Source organism: Serpula lacrymans (genome assembly GCF_000218685.1).
Source record: "Serpula lacrymans var. lacrymans S7.9 unplaced genomic scaffold SERLAscaffold_6, whole genome shotgun sequence".
Lineage (NCBI taxonomy): Eukaryota > Fungi > Basidiomycota > Agaricomycetes > Boletales > Serpulaceae > Serpula > Serpula lacrymans.
This window is the reverse complement of record NW_006763295.1, coordinates 604250-620470: the sequence shown is the minus strand read 5'-3', so window position 1 is coordinate 620470 and position 16221 is coordinate 604250. Positions and strand designations below refer to the sequence as shown.

The 16221-nt window shown below is 47.7% G+C and overlaps 8 protein-coding genes across 8 annotated transcripts; 1 reads left to right on the top strand and 7 right to left on the bottom strand.

The window, feature by feature from the left end:
* Positions 1 to 80: 80 nt before the first annotated feature.
* On the bottom strand, positions 81 to 260 carry SERLADRAFT_368690 (uncharacterized protein; the record flags this gene model as incomplete). The annotated part of the gene is made up of 1 exon (XM_007317347.1): positions 81 to 260. One exon carries the CDS (start codon positions 258 to 260, stop codon positions 81 to 83), a length of 180 nt encoding a protein of 59 aa, XP_007317409.1.
* Positions 261 to 1259: 999 nt separating this feature from the next.
* Positions 1260 to 1716, bottom strand: SERLADRAFT_465193 (uncharacterized protein; the record flags this gene model as incomplete). The annotated part of the gene is made up of 1 exon (XM_007317346.1): positions 1260 to 1716. A coding segment is annotated over one exon (438 nt), but the record flags the coding sequence as incomplete, so codon positions are not given.
* A 2582-nt stretch (positions 1717 to 4298) lies between these two features.
* On the bottom strand, positions 4299 to 5866 carry ATG27 (putative autophagy protein Atg27; the record flags this gene model as incomplete). The annotated part of the gene is made up of 5 exons (XM_007317345.1): positions 4299 to 4742; positions 4803 to 4889; positions 4943 to 5234; positions 5305 to 5431; positions 5502 to 5866. 5 exons carry the CDS (start codon positions 5790 to 5792, stop codon positions 4631 to 4633), a joined length of 909 nt encoding a protein of 302 aa, XP_007317407.1.
* A 185-nt stretch (positions 5867 to 6051) lies between these two features.
* On the top strand, positions 6052 to 8002 carry SERLADRAFT_414930 (uncharacterized protein; the record flags this gene model as incomplete). Its single annotated transcript, XM_007317344.1, has 6 exons — positions 6052 to 6148; positions 6319 to 6381; positions 6435 to 6486; positions 6637 to 6827; positions 6886 to 7179; positions 7233 to 8002. The coding sequence occupies 6 exons, from the start codon at positions 6052 to 6054 to the stop codon at positions 7877 to 7879; spliced, it is 1344 nt and encodes a 447-aa protein (XP_007317406.1).
* Positions 8003 to 8039: 37 nt separating this feature from the next.
* Positions 8040 to 8747, bottom strand: SERLADRAFT_465180 (uncharacterized protein; the record flags this gene model as incomplete). The annotated part of the gene is made up of 4 exons (XM_007317343.1): positions 8040 to 8249; positions 8304 to 8366; positions 8424 to 8510; positions 8581 to 8747. The coding sequence occupies 4 exons, from the start codon at positions 8632 to 8634 to the stop codon at positions 8181 to 8183; spliced, it is 273 nt and encodes a 90-aa protein (XP_007317405.1).
* Positions 8748 to 8958: 211 nt separating this feature from the next.
* On the bottom strand, positions 8959 to 11302 carry SERLADRAFT_465174 (uncharacterized protein; the record flags this gene model as incomplete). Its single annotated transcript, XM_007317342.1, has 9 exons — positions 8959 to 9308; positions 9361 to 9976; positions 10042 to 10105; positions 10176 to 10451; positions 10508 to 10620; positions 10676 to 10782; positions 10836 to 10881; positions 10932 to 10992; positions 11063 to 11302. 9 exons carry the CDS (start codon positions 11227 to 11229, stop codon positions 9136 to 9138), a joined length of 1623 nt encoding a protein of 540 aa, XP_007317404.1.
* Positions 11303 to 11501: 199 nt separating this feature from the next.
* On the bottom strand, positions 11502 to 13264 carry SERLADRAFT_348654 (uncharacterized protein; the record flags this gene model as incomplete). Its single annotated transcript, XM_007317341.1, has 8 exons — positions 11502 to 11835; positions 11893 to 11990; positions 12050 to 12127; positions 12179 to 12520; positions 12583 to 12665; positions 12729 to 12903; positions 12970 to 13034; positions 13096 to 13264. 8 exons carry the CDS (start codon positions 13262 to 13264, stop codon positions 11502 to 11504), a joined length of 1344 nt encoding a protein of 447 aa, XP_007317403.1.
* An 862-nt stretch (positions 13265 to 14126) lies between these two features.
* SERLADRAFT_368680 (uncharacterized protein) lies at positions 14127 to 15773 on the bottom strand (the record flags this gene model as incomplete). Its single annotated transcript, XM_007317340.1, has 6 exons — positions 14127 to 14285; positions 14344 to 15018; positions 15078 to 15131; positions 15191 to 15262; positions 15319 to 15541; positions 15601 to 15773. 6 exons carry the CDS (start codon positions 15771 to 15773, stop codon positions 14127 to 14129), a joined length of 1356 nt encoding a protein of 451 aa, XP_007317402.1.
* Between the last annotated feature and the right edge of the window lie 448 nt (positions 15774 to 16221).

Here is a 16221-nt window from a genome sequence, read left to right as displayed (position 1 = left end):
CCTTCTATCCTACCCTGCTTCAAGAAGTCCAGAACCACCAGACATCGAGTCCAAAGGTCACAGAAGCAGGGTGATTTCCATCAGCTGTTTCCACAGCACTCAGCACTCCAATAGTAGCAATATGCAAATTCAGTACAGAGCGTCTCCAGGAGTACCAAGTTGCACGGATGTGCCACGATAGAGTCGGGATTCATATACCCCGGGCCCCATGCACGAAAGAGCGCGCAGGACTTGGCAGGTGATGTTGACTGAGAAGACATTGGATAGGTCCAACACGTGTATGAAGCACCTTGGCAGCACGACTTCTTCATATCTATGTCAAGTGGACGGCTCAGTTGCATCGCATCCGAATATCAGAGGACAAGCATCTGAATCCAGAGGTCATATATACTAGAGAAGTTGACTTGTAGATCGGTTGAATGATTAAGATAGAATCAACGCCAAGAAATCAACTTCTCCGTGCAGGATTCCGTGTTGTGGTCGCTCGTATCGACGTGGATGAACCTGGCCACATCCCACCAATGCTCCCAGCAGCGCTAGTTGAGCGTGTACGGCTTGCCGTAGTCCCTGTTGGCGCTATAAGATTAACGGCCGAATAGACACTATTAACATACCTAATGTGACAGGTTCAAACATGAATGCTTACCTGCCCGTGGTATGCCTCTTCCACCACGCATAGCCATAGCAGTCGCTCTTGTCCCTCTCACACCTCGCACACCGCTACCAACGCTAACGCCACTCGTACTTCCCCGTGCCCGGGAAGAGGAACCTGGTTTACCCCGTTCTTTCCTCTCACGATCGAGACGTTCGCGTTCCTCTTGTTCAAGGCGCACAATTTCCTCTGCTTCGCGACGTGCCTGTTCATCGGCTTCGCGTCTTTCTCGTTCTTCAGCTTCTCGTTTAGCACGCTCACGAATTTCACGCCGCTCATGCTCGAGGAGTTCTTCATCCTGGTTGATCACGTCAGTAATTATTTTAGTTTCGAAAGGTCAACAAAGAATCCCAAGGACCAGCCAACAGTACAAAATGCTAGAAGGGAAGAAAACAATTTAAGCAAGCAAGTAAGAATACTCACTGCTTCGGCGCCCTCCCATCGCTCATCGAGTATCAATTTTGTGACCATCTCCGACTTCGCAAGTATATTGACGTATTTATCGAGCAATGCGTTAGTTTGAGTGAGTTGTACTGCAACTTGCTGAATACCAGGCAGCAATGTTAACTTTTACATTAGATTCTTAATGTGGATGAAAGCAACACACCTCAGTTCCGGTTTGTGTGGCTCGCAACGCATCATTAAACAAAGCAAAAGAAGAGTTCATGTGTCTCAAAACTATCAAGTCGTTCTTGAGTTTCTCTTCGTGCATCCTGGCAAGCACGGTATCATGATCTTGCTCCACTACACCTTCATCTTCTTGTTCTTCGCCATCGCCAGTGGGAGAATGAAGACTACCCCCCGCTTCAAATTCAGAGAGTATCGAGTCATCATCGTATTGGGCTGGGGGTGCAAGTAAGCTGAACCTGAACGGCTTTTCAACACGTCCTCCGTGTCTTGGTCTGTCGTTCAAAGAAAGCTCAGAAAGAGAGAGGTCGGCACCACCTGGGCCAGTGTCCGACGATAAAGATGCATGCAAAAGAGGAGACTCGGATAAAAGATGGGAACCAGAGGCGATTGAAAAAGAGGATGGAGGGGAAGCCATCGATGCGCAGAACGAGAACGCGTTATTGGGCCTTGTTTACTCCACCCATATTCTCGTCACACGGTGTCACAACAACTGACTCAGCATTAGGTTAGTTTACTTTTACCATGACTCGAGCGAGGAATATAAATATAAGGAGGACATCAAAAGAATTCATCGTTATTCTTCATACCCATCGCTCGTCGTGCTCGGATTGATCAATGCAAAATTTGTATGTTTGTCCACCTGACACGTGGTTGCCAGACAAGAACCACCCGTTTCAACACAAAGGCGCTCTGAATCAGATCCACGGCAACTGGCAAGAAAGTATTACAACATTGAACAATGTTGGACATAGAACGTCATTGTTACATCAATATACAAGGTTAATACGTACTAAATCAACGACTGTTGAGACAAGACAACCACTTCATTTTAAGATATACTCACCCCCGCAACGTTTCGAAAAGCACGGCCACGGTCATCTCCAAGAAATACAGCCAACATCACACCATTCACGTCCTCGCAGAGGGCATCACCGTGGATTTCTTGGCGGCTCGTCTTAATGACTGAGTAGCGCGCTTATACTTTCAAGCTGAGGTTCTCGCAAGGCATCAAGATGCATGTGAGGAGACGGGCGGCCAATTACTGAAGACCTGTATATGTAAATTCATTGAGTCTACGCGTCATGGAATGAACATGGGCTATACATATCGACAACTTACGGACTCAAAGGTAAAGGTACAAAGGTCTTCTTTGAAAATGGCGATCGCGGGTCTCCTTGTGGATCTACAGACAAAGGCCGGACATGCAACGGCGAAAACTCAGGGAAGGGCGACAAATTGCGCGCACAAGAACAAGAACATTCAGGTTGGTGGTCGACGGGGCTACGACTCGGAGTACCTGACGGCGAACCTTGACTTGCTTGCGGGTCGAACATTCGGTCGGGTTGCGAACCGTGCATTCGCGTGTTGAATTCACCCAGTGACGCGCTGAGGCTTGTAGGGAGGACACCTGCGCCAACGGGACCACCGAACGTGGCAAAGTGTGCGTATACGGTGGCATACGCATGCGCATATTCGTTGGCGAACTTGTACTGGAGAGCAGCCGAGTGCGAGCGCGGTGATGCGTCCAAAGAAGGGCCGTCTGCTGGTGCAGAGGCCTGAGGAGGGGAACTGTGATGGAAAATGTTTTCGGGATATTCGCGGGGGAGGGGGCGGAGATGTGGAGACACGCTTGCTGTGCGTGATTTTTGTCGTGCCGGACCAGGCGTGCTTGCCTGACCGTAGGTGAGTTCATCGCGGCTTTCTATTTTGATAGGCATTTCCCTTCCCTTCCCTCTTGACTGATGCCGTGCACTCCTTCTGACAGAGACACTCTCCATGTCATGATCTCCCGGTATCCAGAATCTGTCATCTTCAGCCGAGTCAGACAGTGAGTCAGCCCACTCGGTAACCTTTTTGGAGGGTGAAGATCTCCGGGAAGACGGTCCCTTGATGTCATCCCCACGAAACATACTTTCCAATGGCGCGCGCTGAGACGCGCCCACGTGTTCAGCCATGTCAATATCAGATGCAGGCCAATCTGGATACGAAGGGCCAATCACTACCGAAACCCGGGGCGACGTTATTACAGGCGGCACAAGGGACTAAGCACTGATGGCTCTATCTGTGTGACACCTGTTTCGGGTGATGAGGATATAGACATATCCACATCCTGCGGGCTTGAGGGTCGAAGCAGCCTATGTGTAGTTGGGAGGGGGCTACCCACATATGCACGACGCGTTTGAACCGGGTTGAAAATGGGTGCCCGAACGGAAACAAGATGCGTATTATGGGCGGGACTGCGTGTTGGAGTACGAGGTGATGGGGGTGCTGATTGAGTAGGTTCTTGTACGCCTCTTTCTCTTCGACGATCACGCTCAGAATTGTTGATGTTCATTCTTGCCGTGCGAGGAAACCCGGTACTTGCGACTGACTGTTCACTCCGGCTCCGACCAAACTCACGAGAACCGGGCACTGTTGACCTAGCACTGTGGGTGGATCCTCCACTTATAACCGCTTGACTTCTTCCATTGACAGCAGGGACAGGTGAACGTGGCGGTACATTGGCAGGTACAGCACGCACTTCTCCTGCAGCTAGTGCCCTCTCAAATGCACGACGCGCCTCTTCATCAGTGGGGAAACTTTGGTGAATTGCGCCAGGTACTGCAGCTACCTTAGTTGCAGCCTCCGTCCTGGAAAGAATATGTCGAATGTCATTGGGGAAAAGAAAGAAAAAGAATGCCGCTGAGATTGCGCTTCAAATGGTAGGTATAAAGGACGCACCATGTTGTGTAGACGCCAGGGATAGTGCCAACAATCACAACATACCACTTTCTCTTCGCCATGTATATAATCCTACGACCCCCTAAGTAGATGTAGATGTACCTCTCTTGCCAATGAAAGACAGTCGCGTCTCGTGTGATATGGCTTATGGCGACTCGGTCACGCTGTGATGTTCAAGCGCTTAAACAACTGACTTCGGCTAAAGGCCAGAAATTATAGCAGATTATAACGCCATAGCATTGTCAATGACTTTCATCCACGAGCTAAGGCAGAACGTTGAAGAAATCAACTGAATCCAATTAGCCTATGACAGGGCATATATTCAAAAAAACCAACAATGTTGTCGAATAGCGCAGATTAAATTTTTACTAGGATGACTCGGGACAATGTATCGTATTGCTGCAAATATCAATCAAATCCAGTCTGCATACGCATCCAGTAGTGGTCCAGTCGTTACGAAAAGAGAGAGAAACAAATATGCTCGGTCATGTGTTATTCACCGCCAGACTAACCAGAACACCCCACGATTGGCCAAACGTTCGCGTAGCTCCTCTCTACACACATTACCAGCAAACAAATCTATGTTTCCAGCTCGATTTATGTGGCTACATGAATAACAAACCAAAATCACACGGCTATGTAACCGCCTCGGGATGAGCGACGTGGTCGCACGGCCGAGCAGAGGTGAGAAACAACATCTTGAAGCATATAAGGTACTTCTTTCCAAAAGTCTCGGTGTCTGGTAGAATGACCAAGTTAACATACATGCTGGAATAACTAGAAAGCAAATATCACTTACGGAATAAGGTCTGCGCCACGCGCGCCATACGTCGAGTATTTATAGTAGGCACCCAATGCGAAGTAAGCAATGAATGCTAGTAGCAATCTGTGTCGCCTATTTGAGTCAACCACCCATTGACCTAGTAGACAACCACTTACACCAAGAAGAAAAATCCGAGTCCACTACCCACGCTCTCCTGCGGCTCTTCCTTCTCCTTCTTGTCCTCGTCGTCATTACCGGGTGACGGTTCTTTATCATCCGCCGTTGAACTGCATCCCGATGGCGCACTCCAGTCAACTTGGACTTGACCATCATTGTACGAGGAAAACGCTGGCTCGCCTAAAGAGCTTGCACAGAAAAGCGAAAGTTTGAGGGATTGAGGTATTGAAGGAGGGGATGTTGTGTTGGGGTATGACGAGCCGTGGAACGTGAGAGATAGGCCCGAGGGTGCTAGCATATAAGTTATGATAAGACATGGAAAGATTTCTAATGAGCAATATCATTTAAGACTGTCACCTACAAGAGATTACAGACGTTTCGGGTTTAAGTAGAGAGCTCTGGGCAACGGGGATGACAGCGACTATTCGATCGGAATCATCCCCTTTCTTATTTGTTTTCGTCATACAAGCCCTTGTGCCTGATGGACACTATCCAAAGAAAACAGAAAATGGAACATTTCTGCCTAAGTACGATAGATGCAGGGGCAGCAATACGTACCTGGTCCCCCTCCTCTACACCGTCCAATGTTTGCAGATCGTCACACAAGTTGAACCTTACCTGATCAATCATCGAGGTCGGCGGGGTCTCGCGTATACGTGATACAGTGTGAACACCAGCGAGTGCCGTCAGGTCAAACTTGAGAGAATCTATAGTGACATGACAGTCGAACGGATTTGACTCCTTGTCCTGTGCCGTGGCTACGAGTGCGGATGAGAGAACGAGGAATAAGGCGAAAAGGTGAAAGGGAAAGAGAGTCATATTAGTGTTGAGCTGTCGCCGTAGAATCATTATTGACTCTGTGCTGGATGCTGTGGATGGCAGCGAGCGAGGAAACTTGTTCGCTGGGCAGAACGACGGAGGGCAACTGTTCTGAGCAAAAGTAGCGAAATGACCAGTCACGTCCGCTTACATAATTAACGCGTGTCCTGTACGCGCGTGCTCCCAATTTACCACAAAACGAAACGTTCAAGAGCGCAATCACTTGTCGGTTCCACTCACATCGATTTAGATCTACTACAACCAAAGCCAACGATTCAAAGATATCAACATGGTTGAACTGGAGCGCTTGAAGGACATGATTTACCATGAAAAACAGCAGGCTGGGTCCATGCTTTGTGCCCAGCACGCCCTTAATTCACTCATGCGTAAGCTACTCAGTCTAATGTTTTATGCACACAAGAGATGAACTAACAAATTTCTCAACATATATAGAAGGGAATTATGTTGGTGTATGGAGATGTGCTACCCTGCAAAAATCTAACACCCCTTCGATAGTTTACTACACCCGATCTGTCGGACATCGCTAGGAATCTAGACACTCTGGAAGGTCACTATGATCACGATGCTAGTGTTACGAGTATGAACATGGATGACACAGGTAAAATTCCATACAGGCCAATAATATACTGAACCCGTCAAACCATTCTTCAGGATTTTTCTCTGTTCAGGTTCTAGAACACGCCTTGAACATTTGGGGTCTTAGGTTTGTAGTCACTTGTATGATAATGGAAGTGGGCTTATGTATTCGTAGCCTTGTGCGTTGGCGGTCGGAAGAAATGCGACCATATCAATCGCACCCACAGTACGCCTTGTCTTGTCTCGTCACGTTCACCTTTTGACGACGATCATATAGCACGCAGCTAGCTTTTATCTTAAATCAGAACCAGCACTGGTATACAATTCGGCGATTCGGAACCGCAAATCCCGACCCAACTGTTGATTCGGGAAACGGCCACTGGTTCAATCTCAACTCTTTCGAATCTTCCCCACAATGGGTAGGTAGATTGTATCTAGATGTGTTTTTGCAACAAGCGGAAAGTGACGGTAAGTTTGTTCCGAGAAGTTGTGACTATATAAGCAGTTCCGTTATACTTTTGTGCAGGCTATTCTGTATTTGTCGTGACACAAGTGGATCCTTCGGCTCCTCTTGCATTGCCTCGCACCGATGCAGATGAAGTCGCATCCACTGTCCCCGAGCCGTCTTCCGCTTCGTCTATTAATCTACCTCTCTCATCCACATCTGCCGACACATCTGCCGCCACCTCGTTATCGCATCTAAAAGGGATCGAAGGCTTCGAAGACGAAGATATGGAGCTTCAAGCCGCACTTCAGGCCTCCCTCATGGGTGGGTCTACCCATGGGCTATCCTTTTCGCACTTAAGTCCACCTCCTTTGAGTACGACGAATTTCTTGTATGTAATTCACTCATGTAAAAAATATTTGCTTTAGGTACAGGAGTCAGATCTGCAGGAAGCAGTATACCTGCTGGCCAGGACCCATTTGGTAACGCAGACGTGGATCCAGTTACTGCAAGCATGGAACGTAATCGTGTAATTATGGAGCGTATGCGACGTGAGCAGGAGATTGCCTTGCGCGAACAATACGAGGGGGAGATTGCCCGAATGGAGAGGACTAGGCATCCAAGCGTACATGAAAATACGGATGAGCACCTGATGCGTGCAACAGCGGAGTCGCGTCGTACCCAAGAGCTGACGCAACCGCATGCCCAAGGTGATAGTGGCATGGAACACGACGATGAGGACGAGGATTATCAGCCACCACACTCCACATATAGCCGCCAAAATACTGAGCTGTCGCACACGGTATATGACGATGACGACGCGGAGTTGCAAGCTGCTCTGAGAGCATCTTTAGAGGACGTTCCACCGGGTTTCAGTATTCCAACAACCCCACCCCTGCACAGGACGGCTGTTCCAGTATCCGAAGCCACCGCTCCAAATGCGTTAGACGCAGAGACGGTGGACGAGACAAGGTCAGAAGCAGAGACGAGTACGGCAGCTTCGGAGTCAGTGACAGAAGAGAGCATCAGCTTAGACGAGATACGCAGAAGAAGGCTCGCGCGATTTGGTGGCTAAATGTTTTTTGTGAATGAGGCTTGGGCAAGTTTATGATGGACGGAAGTACGAACTACTTGTAGACTCGATTGGACTTGCAGTTGGGTTGAAACTGAGAATAAAGATTACACTAACAAACCTTAATTGAGATTTGGATCATCCAACGACATCAATGCTTAAACTATGAACGTTCAGCTGACACGAATATTGAATAACTCTATGCAGTGGACAATGTATCTTTGATTACAACCCCAATTTACAATATGTAATACAAGTCCATATGATACAGTTCAGACCTTTCTTTGAGACAAAATGTGATGCTCTATTTGTTCTGCTGGGGCTGGTTTCCACCCATGCCAACGGCCTCCTTTGCCTTGTCAAGCAGACCACCCTGTAAAATCAAATGTCAACGATACATGTGCAAAAGTGCGCCTTGTTTGCATACTTGGTTCTGGTTGGAGTTGCTGCTGAAAGTGTCACCCGCCTGTTGGGAGGTCGACTTATCGCCCTACGAGAACGAAGACGTAAGTATATACACTGAATGAGGGGAAAGGAATAAACGTACCTGAGGCTGAACTGTAGATGCAGCAGAGTCGGCGTAGCCCTTGACTTTGTCACCGGCTTGCTCGGTCATCGACTTCTGGGAGTCAGGCTAAGGAAGTATAAGAACACTAATGCATCAGCAGCTGGAGTGCAAGCACTGAGAAGAAGGTATAAATCACCTTGACAGCAGAGCTGGCTTTGTCGGTAAGAGATTGACGACCAGTGTCAGACATTGTTTAAAGTAAACGGAAGTTGGAGTGGTTGAAGTGATATGGTGGTGTGGGAGGGAAATTTAATGAATCATCAACGATTGCTGTGGGGGGTTATATACTGTCGGGAGAGGCTCGGGATTCGAAGCTGACTGGGCGAGACCAACAGAGATCTGCACCACTGACGAAAGTGACGCGGCTATGACGCGTCTCGATCATGGGCTCAATGACATATTTGGAAGGCGTTCAAGTTCGTCATCGCATCATCGACACACGGGCCTATGTGGCAAACAGTTCGTATCGAAAATGGAGTAGCCACATCACGCGCATAAATTCAGAGAACCACTGAAGCAAAAGACAAATCATCGGATTATGTTCAATAGATACAAATGTAACGCATCACCTACCTATCCATGTCCATATTAATTTACAGGAATGACATAGATATACAAAATCATCAAATGTACAAAAAAGAAAAGATATTTTAGCCGTACATAAGTCTAGAAATCAGACGTTCAACAATTATCAGTAAGGGTCTGTAGGATCTTCGTCTTCCTGCCTTCGTCGGTCATGCCGTCGCTTTGCGAATCGTAGATACCGTGATAATCGGTTCATGTGTGATGACGAATAGGGACGACTATGTCGTTGAGTATCTTCGTCCATTTCCCCAGATAACATAGTTTCCAGTGCATGGAAGTCTGGACTGAAATTAAGGCGATGATAGTGAAAAAGTTGAGGTGTTCAGCTTACCTTGCCGACATATTGGACACGAGCTTGATAGCTCCAACAACCATGGATCAACGCAATTTTGATGGAACATATGTTTCCCTTCGCAGGGTAACACCCGCAAATCATCTCCCTCTTCGAAGTCAACGATACAGATCGGACATGTTTCCCGACCAATAGCATCTGGCATGACATGCTCTTCTCTGACGCTGGTCCCTGGTTTGGTCCGAGGCGAAATGGAAGTATCTTTTGAACTCTCTCCTGTTGGTTCTGTTTGAATCTCTTCGACACCAGTATCTGCTGACCTTTCGACCGCCGCAGGCACTGGCATCCCTTGATAAACGCCCTCTGTATCACCGTATTCCGTAACCATTATCTCATCCATCTCCACTGTGTATGGACGTGGGTTAGCGGGTTTATCTCTTCTTATTGCTTGCGCCTCCACGTCTTTAGTCTGACAATCAATAGAGTTGTCCTGCTGTACCTCTGATGTAGTACCGAATTTGACAACGGGAAATGTATCCAGAATGGCACGGCCTAGACCTCTTGCACGGCTCCGTGCATGTCCACCAGCACCCCCGAAACTGCCATCAGCTAAGCGAGGGCCATATCGTTCTGGATGACGAATCGCCCGTATAGCCTACAGCGAATGTTAGTATGCTGATGTTAGTATGCTGCATCCACTAATAAAACAACAAAACGCACGCCGGATATGATGACGACACAGAATAGAGCCGAGACACAGCCTGTAATGGCGTATAATATAATCCTAAACGATATCACAGTCGAAGGGGTGATATCAGTCAGCCCATCTGGCTACAGTGAGGCAAAACACGAACATCGCTAGACCAGTCTCCCGTCGGCTACCACCGCTTCCAGTAGTAGTGGGGGCGCTCGAGTTATTACTGTCGCCACTTGCATTGTTACTGCCAACACTAGCACTAGTTGCATTATATGCTTGTAGGGTTGCGAATAAATATCCGGGAGCTACAGGGTTATTTTTCTGTATAGTCTCGTTGACTGTGTTTGCAGATTCGTTGAGCCGCTTGGCATCGTAATACTCGTAAAGTGTTTCGTTTGCCAACCCAGATTGCCCAAACTGATATTCTATAACGCTAAAGAAGGACATAATAGTCAGCTTTACTAAAGATAACTACTAACTCTGATCTACCGTGCATCCGGGCGCGATTGAGTTGAGAAGATATCCATAACCTGATCAAAAGATGCAGGATCTGCGTATGCAGGGTTTATGATACATGCTTGAGAGTAGTTCGAATATAGGAGCTAATCAAAGCCGCCTTGATAAGTACTAAAGAAAGTTTTTTTATGATAAACTTACGGCGGATTGAGCTCCACGTTCACGAGCAAGTGTGAATATATCAACTTCCATAGAAGCTTGTGTGGAGTTGTAGTCGCAAGCTATCAGAGCAATCCACGGTGTCGTTGCTAAATTGACGCGAGTAAGTAATCGGCTTCTTGAACGCGATGATACAGTGTACATGTGTCGTTGGAAGCATATTCCTCCCCAAAGTGTACGAGAGCGCCCTATACCGACAACTTAGAGACAATCAAGTCACAGGCGCTTAAAGACGTACTTGGGTTATCCCACTACTGTTCCATCCGACTAATTGGTAGGAAACATTTTGCCAAAACGACCTGGCAGGGTAGTGTCACAGATCAAGAAGTCAGACAAAGCATACGACGCACGACCGGTCTGACTGCCCACCCATTAGAGTACCACTGGATATGGAGATGAGAAACATCGGTTGTGTTGTTGAGTCCCCCCTGAGTAGCTGCTGCGGTGGTGTCGTTCGTGGGTAAAGCTGGAATATACCCATGCACATGGCTAATCAGCAACAAGATAAAGGCAGGAATGAAAAGAGTATAAGCCATGAGCAGGATTTTATGAAAATAATGAGCGCCGCGCTCAAAAGTGAGGGACGTTCTTGCTGTCCCTTGGTCATCCACTGACCATACAGGCCTGGTAGACGTTGTTTGCACGCGGTAGCCTCATTTTCCTATTTTGGGTGCCGCTCACGCTCACGCTTTGTCAACCTAAGAAAAGGGAGTTTGTGCGAATGATATGTAAAATTACCTCACTGCTAGTATACACATACTATACAAGTATTTTTACATTGTACAGGTATTAGATGCGACAAGATAGATCATCCTTCCCGTAAAACTTCTCTCACAGCATCAGCAAAAATGCCACATCCCTTTGCCAGATCCGCCTGAGAAATGTTTAGGGGAGGAATGAATCTGATAACTTCGTATATAGACGTCGTCAAAATTAGCAGGCCTTTCTCCATGCACCGTTTGGCAACTCGGGATGCCATGTTCTTAGGTACAGAGGGGTTCAATGCTGGATCGTTGGCGGAGTACAACGGAGAGGCGAATTCCACGGCGACCATCAGGCCCTGTCCTCTGACATCTACAATGGCAGAGCTCACGTCAGCGCTTTGCTGCAGGCTAGTAAGCGAATCGAATAGTTCTTGTGACCTAACAAGATGTTTGGTTAGTTAAGCCATTTGTGCGCCAATGAAAGCATAAGGTTACCGAGCTTGTACGTTATCTAGCACCTTTTCTTCTTTGAATACATCGGCAACGGCAACAGCAGCAGCACAAGAAACTGCGTTGCCTGCGTACGTCCCTCCCTGTAGAAACCAAATTGAAATTATTAGTCAAGAAACATCGCGAACAAGAATCAACCAACCATCGAGCCAGGCTTGAGCTTGTCAGTGAGCTCCTGGCGACTGATAACACCACTCAAGGGGAGACCATTCGCCAGACCCTAATAAATTGTATTGTAAGGCTTGTTAATTAAAGCGGCGTATAAGCTCACCTTCGCAATAACTAGGATATCCGGCCTCACACCACTATATTCGATATTGAAAAATTTACCCGTTCTACCATATCCAGTCTGGACCTCATCAATAATCAAAAGTATGCCATGCTGATCACATATTTCTCTCAATCCTTTCAAGTATGCAGCGGGGGCCGGTACGTAGCCTCCTTCGCCAATAACAGGTTCTATGAGAATCGCGGCTGTATCGCTTGGGGCTGTTTGCTGTTTGAGGACAAGCTCCAATTGATACAAGGATTTCTGGACTAATTCATCTTCATTGGTTGCAGGAGGAACACCATACTGATGCCAGTATGGGAAGGGTGTACTGAAAACTCCGGGCTATAAACACGGCCCGACGATCAGCCAGTTACCGGAAAGCCCGGTATGACGACATGACATACCATTAGTGGGGCAAAGCCTTCACTGTATACCGTCTTGCTCTTTGTCACGGCCATGGCTCCAAATGTTCGTCCGTGATATCCACCTTAGAGTACGGACAGCATTGACGGTTAATGCCATCGAGCAGCTCGATTTGTAAAATACTGACCTTGCATTGAAATGATATTTTGTCTTCCAGTGATCGTACGTGCCATTTTCAGGGAAGCCTCGATGGCTTCGGATCCAGATGACCAGAAGAAGAACGAATCAAGTGAGGGGTGAGGCATCACAGGTAGTAGCCTTTCGATGAGGTGTAGGTAAGGTCCATGGAAAGCGATACTACACTATCGAGCGGGAAATGTTCAATACAAACGCGGAGTGTGATTCTGTATGGAGTGATTAATACGCACTTGGGAGTGTACAAGGTTCATGCACTGATCAGCGGCAGCCTTGCTGACCTTCGGATGGCAGTGACCTGTGCACCAAGGGACGTGGTGAACACGAGGGAGCGCAAGCCGAAATAAAATTACACTAACCCAAATTGACGACGCCAATTCCGCAGCTAAAGTCGAGCATGCGTCGCCCGTCCTCGAAAGATACATAGGAGCCTTCACCCTTCGTCATCACGGCCTCGGTCAGGCGCCCAAGACCCTTGGTGACATGCTTTTGCCCAAATGCCACCAGGGGACTGGTTGCGGAGGACATTTCTCTCTTACGAGCTACGGTGTGGGCACTGTTAATGCGGACGGTGAAGTATGCGTGTCAACGATGCGGAATGCAAGATGGTTTACCCGAGCAGGCGAGACTTACAATGAATTGGCGGTTGAGATGGAGTATAGAGGGCGAATATGAATGCCTTTTGACGAGGCAGGGATTCTGGAGAGGAAAGACATTGTTGGGAGAGATATAAGGACAAGGAGAGAGATATAGCAAACAAGGAAACGCGGCAAGGGATGGCGAGTCAGTGGCTGATGACTCTAATAATAAGAGGAGAGTCGGTTGTTCCGGAAACATCGACGCCCAAAAGATACTCGAATGCTGTCACGATAGCCTGCTGCTCGGCAAAGCTATATCGTATGCCTGTAATCAGTTGACTATAGCAAAGTCGGCTATTTCATGATTTGTATTCACTCGAACTAACCGAGCTGGGGCAGTACTATTACTGCAGTTTTAAGCAATTAGACGATAGTCTCTACCCCACTTCAGCTAGCTCATTGCCATAAATGCGATACCTCAAGTTGATAGCATGTAACTTGAATACCAGCACCTGCTATCACAGCGTTCTTTGCTATCTTCCCTACGCGTATCACAGAAACCATAGTCTAGACAACTGAGCTCGTTAAAGATTCAACCATCATGATGTGAGCAGTGTCGTTCATCCAGTAGTGGCAGTCACGATAAGCGAGGCGTCAAGGTACTGCACAAGATATAACAGGATAAGACCTGATAAGCGACGGAGAAGAGTCCGGAAACGTTTAGCGAGTCATATATAAACAAATTGGCACTTCCTGCCTACTTCTGTACACTTACTCCTACCGGAGCGCACCCAGTGACACCCAGTGTTATCTCAGAGCAGATTGCCGAGTGGACTGAGGCCTTCAAACCCATTTCGACTCTTGTCGTAGATCACGCGGCCACGGAGCAAGGTTTGTTGCACGACACCGGTTAGGACCATGCCTTCATAGGCCGATAACTTGTTCTTGAACTTGAACAGATCTTTTGTCACCTGATAGAAAGTGGTGTCAGAATCGGAATAAAGATAACGACGCGCTGATCAAAACAACCTTGAATTCCGCTTCGGGATCCCATATGACAAAGTCGGCATCATAGCCAACCTTGAGCTGTCCTTTCTTGCCACTCAGCCCCGCAAGGTGCGATGTCCTCTCGCTTAGCCAGTTCACAATGTCACCAAGCGTGACGCCCCTTTTTCTTCCTTCTGTCCACAGTAAGCTCAATCCTAGACCAAGTGTACTGATGCCGCCCCAAGCACCCATGATATCCCCTTCTTCCAGCTTCTTCAATTCTGTCACACAGGGACTGTGATCAGACACAACACAGTCAATCAATCCTTCTCTAAGAGCTTGCCAGAGTGAATTCCTATTACTGTCATCTCTGATGGGTGGACAGCATTTGAATTCGGGATGTCCTTTTGGTATTTCGTTTGCCGACAAACAAAGATAGTGGAAACACGTCTCTACCGTCAAGTTGAGCCCGCGGCTCTTTGCTGCGCGAATGATTGGCAGTGCAGAGGATGCGGAAAGGTGGACAATGTGGCACCGGAGAGAGGGATAGGCCTCCTGGAGTTTCGTGATTAGCGATATCGCATTCACTTCCATTTCCTCTGGTCTGGTGCTGAGGTAAGTTCCGTATAGTGTGGGATCATCAGTTGCATCAGAACGCTCGGAGGATGTTGTGGACCTATCGACTTCTGCATGAAATAATAGAACAGTAGATTCATTCTGTTGATACAGTGATACGATCATTGTACAATGTAGTAATCGATGAAACTGGCACTCACCTGCAGCTCTTTCATGTGGATATGTAAATCGGCTTCAGAAACGCATGGGAATTCCTGTATGAAATGAAAGAGATTAATGAAGTCGACGACACATCGCATCAAATGTAATAAACCTCGACTCCGCTTTCGATGAGAAAGCATTTAAAACCCTTTATTCCTGCGGAGATTAATGGCTTCAAATGGGACTACTCCATTCACTCTTCAGATCACGTTGATCACTTGGAATGTCTACGAAAATCACCTCGTTCCCAGGTATAACCCCACCCCAAAATGCAACATCTGTCCAACACTGCCCAGCCGCTGCAGTCCTTTTCGTCTCCAGATTATCCACTGTCGTTGTGGGTGGAATCGAGTTGAGAGGCATGTCGACCACAGTAGTTATACCACCTGAAGCAGCAGCTCTGGTGCCAGTCCAAAATCCCTCCCAGTCGGTGCGGCCGGGTTCATTAAGGTGTACATGGGCACTTTAGGGTAATAAATCAGTTACTTGCTGTACTGCCAATAAATCTCAATATGGACGTACTCAACAAGACCGGGAAGGACTATCTTGTCCCCAGCATCCACCCACCGAATGTTCTGATTTCCCGATGGAAGAGACTCTTTGTTTGCGTGATGAGACTGAATATCAATTATTTTGCCCGTACTGAGATCGACCTTGATCGTTGCGGCTTGGGGGTCAGCGCACCCAGGGAGCATGACATTTCTGCCAGTAAGTACGAAGATCTCCGATGTCATTCCGGAATGCTGCAGGACGAAAGGAGATAAGATATGGTGATGGCAGATATACAGATTACTGCAATACAAGTACTGAGTAGCCTTGACTATGGCGGATTGCGGCCGTCGCAGTTAACGGCCCGAAATTTGGAAAAGTCGCCAACTCAATGATGTTGAATTTTGGATTCTGCACTTCGTTATAGCATCGCCCTCTGGGCACACCTGGCACCTCTAATACTGTGGGGATGAAGCTAGGGGCATTTTCAACCAGTCTTGTCTTCGGCCCATCATAATCTGTGGGCTGGGAGGACACAAAGGACTCATGGTGCCAAAAATTCGTTGGAGACAGAGGGTCGTTCGGTGTTCGGTGCCAACATCCGGTGTCAAATCTAGTGTCAATTATTGAAAGGCAGACCTACGGTACCAGGAA